Here is a 3602-nt window from a genome sequence, read left to right as displayed (position 1 = left end):
GGGGGGCATGCTAGGGAGTGGGCGGTACTACCGGCAGATGGTGTGCAATGGCAAGGTAGCGACGGCGTGCTGCTGAGGCATGGTAGCGAGCGGGCGGCGGTCTAGGGGGCGACATCGACGGTGGGAGGCGTGGTGGTCCGGCGGGCGGCGGCGTGAGGGCATCCGATGATGATATGTGGAGGGGGCATGGTGGTCCGACAATGGTCGGGCGATGGTCCGGCGAGTATCGACAATGGACTAGCATCATTGGCAGTAGCATGCTAATGTGGCATGCATTGGAAAAATTATAGGTCTTCCACTCTATATAGGGGAAGAAGGGGTGTTTTTTAGGGGAGCACCAAAAGAATTTTGGGAATAGGGAAGCAACAGGAGTGCATTTTTTGTGCCAACTTTCACTAACCATTTTTTCCGAATAGGGGAGCTGCTGGAGATACTCTAAGTAGCATAATATCAACTTCATCTTATCTTTGCATATGGTTTAGTCTTAATTTTACCATGTATTTTAGGATTCCTTTGGTTTTCCTATTCTTGTGAATCAAACACAATTCTGAAAATTTCTATTTTTTGTAATTCTTTGTTTCGCACATGCAATGCTACCCTATTCCATGTATTGTTCTATATTGCATTTTTAAAATCCTGGGAATCAAAAGAGGCCCTTAGAGCAACTCTAGCTGATGGGTTGCGGTCTGCTACTAGCCAATCTTCCTCTGCCGCTTCTTCTGTTGAGATGGCGCGGCGAAACCACCGCCCCCAAGTGGTTTGTCCCCGGCGACAGTGGTTTAGGTCTCCGGCTCATACTATTTCAAATTACCGGATTGCGTTTTTCTTTTATGTTCTAGGCCCTCTTTGTAAGAAGCAAGGACTGGTCTGTGATTTTCTTTTCTCGGAGGGCCCTTGGGTAAGGTGCATTTGTACCGTTACCTGATATTTCTAATGCACTCGGGGGTCCTTCAGACCCTCTTCTAAAAATATCCTTTGTGCACGGCGTCGCCGGCGCCCGTTGCAAACCCAACCAGCTAGCTTCGGTCTCGACACTGGTCCGGGAGGATCCAGGAGGGCACGTGCCGCGGCGCTGGAAGCCATGATCGCTCGCCATGCGAGGCTTGTCGGCAGGTGTCGCGCCCCCATCCACCACCCCCACCCCGGGGGCTACCCAAAAGCACGCCGCCTGATTGGCCTGGCCGAGCTGTGCATATATCGATCCAGCTACCACCACATGCTACTGGCATCGACTTTCGTACGCGCGTACCCTCGCACGCACCAAAAGAGGCTGCCGCGTACTCAGCGCTGGCTAGCGTAGGGGTGGTGTAAGATAGTGTATGTAGACGTCGATCGAGCACGCTCACAATGGCATGGTATACAGGCGTATATCGTACGTATGTACAAACTGCATTCCGGACTATATATGCTCGTGTGCTTGTGGGTACTACCGATCGGTGCCTACCCCATGCGTATAGTTCAAAATGTTCTACACACAACCTTTTCTTTTACCCAACATGGTATCTATTTTTATTTTTTTCAAAAATGAGGATAACCACGGCCTCTGCATCAAGCGATGCACGCAGCCATCAACATGGTAGTTAAATATATTTGATATGATGCAAGATCACTGCAAATTTGCTTAGCGACAATCTTTCGGTGGTCCCATTTCGCTCAAACTCGATATACACAAGTACTCTTCACTTGTACTTCAAAATGTTCCAAGCAAGCCTTTTGTTGTATAACGCGCTAGTAGGATATTTTCAATATGCCTCACCATTTTATCGAAATTTTTGCTGATTGACAATATTTCGGTGGGCAGTTTGCTCAAAAGACATGCCCAAGTACTCTGCACTTGTACATCAAAATTTTCTAAACAAACCATTTTTGTAGTTAAATAAGCTAGCTAGTTGCATATTTTTTATATGATGGACCATCACTGAAATTTGCTTGTGAACAATATTTGGATGGCCATTTTGCTCAAAAGATATATACAAGTACTCTAAACTTGTAATTCAAAATGTTGTAAAAACCTTTACTTTCTATCCAACAAGCTTGTTGGATTGTTTTTTTGATACGATGCACCATTGTTGAAAATTTGCATGCCAATAATCTTTAATTGGACATTTTTCTCAAACGATATACGCAGGTACTCAGCACTTGTAGTTAAAAATGTTCAGGATAGGCCTTTCTTTTTTATTCCACAAGCTAGCTGGATATTTTTAATCTTCTGGGCGAATAAATGTAACGGGCGTAATTTTTAAATAATAAAAACGAATCATCTACCCACGTGGAGTGGTGGACAATTGAGTCACGAAATACATTCTATACTTTTTAAACAGAACGAGATAAAAGTTGGGTAAGCAAGGTAAAAAGCCACGGCTCTTAGTGTATAAAAAGAGCCGCGGCTCTTCAGCACTGGCAATATCAGTACCGGTGCGAAGACTATTTTCGGCGTGACCGAACTATATATCTCATTGTGACGAAGATCACGTACATACCTTATCCACACTAAATATGACGAATAGAGAGGATTTCATCCATTTCTCCGGTTTTACCCAACAACCGGGGCGCCTCAGCCTTCCTAGGGCGCCATCAACCTCAGGCTCTTCCTCGGGAGATCCCAATGGGCAAGAAGGCCTCCTGCCGATCGCCAACGTGGGGCGGATCATGAAGGACGTGCTGCCGCCGGAGGCCAAGGTCTCGAAGCACGCCAAGGAGGTGATCCAGGAGTGCGCCACGGAGTTCATCGGCTTCGTCACCGGCGAGGCCTCGGAGCGATGCCGGCGGGAGCGGCGCAAGACGGTGAACGGCGACGACATCTGCCACGCCATGACCACCCTTGGCCTCGACAACTACGCCGGTGCCATGCGCAGGTACCTGCAGAGGTACCGCGAGGGCGAGGAGCTCGCGGCGGCGCTCAACAACCACAGCAGGTCACCGGCTCCGCCGGCGCCAGGTGACGGCATGATCCAGATCGATGTCTGGGGCGAGCTGTCCAACTCCAGGGGCAACGAGAAGCATGGCAGGGATTAACGATATACCATCCCGATCGATCGATTGCTCATCTGACTGAAGTTGTTTCGATCTTCTTGTGTTTGCGGTCTTCGATCTAGCTCTTGCTTATGCAGTGCTATGTTCGGTTCCTACAAAAATTGCACCAACATTGTACTATTGTTACTTCTATGTACTAATGCAATGGATATGTGCCTGCTGTACCTGAAATTATTTCGACTTGTATTAATTGTTTTTGGCATGCATGTCATCTTTAGAATGATTTTTCTACAAGAATTTGAGCAAATTTTCTTTGCTGTCTGAATAATCTCGAATCTTTAATAAATAGTACTCCCTCCGTCCCATAATTTAGGATGTTTTTGCAGTTTAAATTGAACTGCAAAAACGTCTTATCAAACATTTTATATTATGGGACAGAGTAGTACTATTTAGTACCATTTGAAATGCAGAATGATTAGCACACCTGGTCCTGACGCGCGTCTCACTATTTGGCAGAAGTTTTGTGGAAAGAAGATGAGAAACTAGAAAGCATGGCCCATAGGGCTCCAACTGGCTGCATATTCTGGGTAAAGAAAGCAACGCAATCGATCTGAGCTATTGGGTCTTTT

At 46.7% G+C, this 3602-nt stretch overlaps 1 protein-coding gene across 1 annotated transcript; it reads left to right on the top strand.

Annotated features, from left to right (window-relative positions):
• The first annotated feature begins 2463 nt into the window (after positions 1-2463).
• On the top strand, positions 2464-3226 carry LOC119282126 (nuclear transcription factor Y subunit B-4-like). The gene has a single exon (XM_037562451.1). The coding sequence runs from the start codon at positions 2497-2499 to the stop codon at positions 3013-3015; it is 519 nt and encodes a 172-aa protein (XP_037418348.1). The 5' UTR covers positions 2464-2496; the 3' UTR covers positions 3016-3226.
• Positions 3227-3602: the final 376 nt, after the last annotated feature.

The sequence above is a fragment of the Triticum dicoccoides genome, chromosome 3B (assembly GCF_002162155.2).
Source record: "Triticum dicoccoides isolate Atlit2015 ecotype Zavitan chromosome 3B, WEW_v2.0, whole genome shotgun sequence".
Lineage (NCBI taxonomy): Eukaryota > Viridiplantae > Streptophyta > Magnoliopsida > Poales > Poaceae > Triticum > Triticum dicoccoides.
The sequence above is the reverse complement of the archived record's forward strand: the minus strand, read 5'-3'. Positions and strand labels throughout refer to the sequence as shown.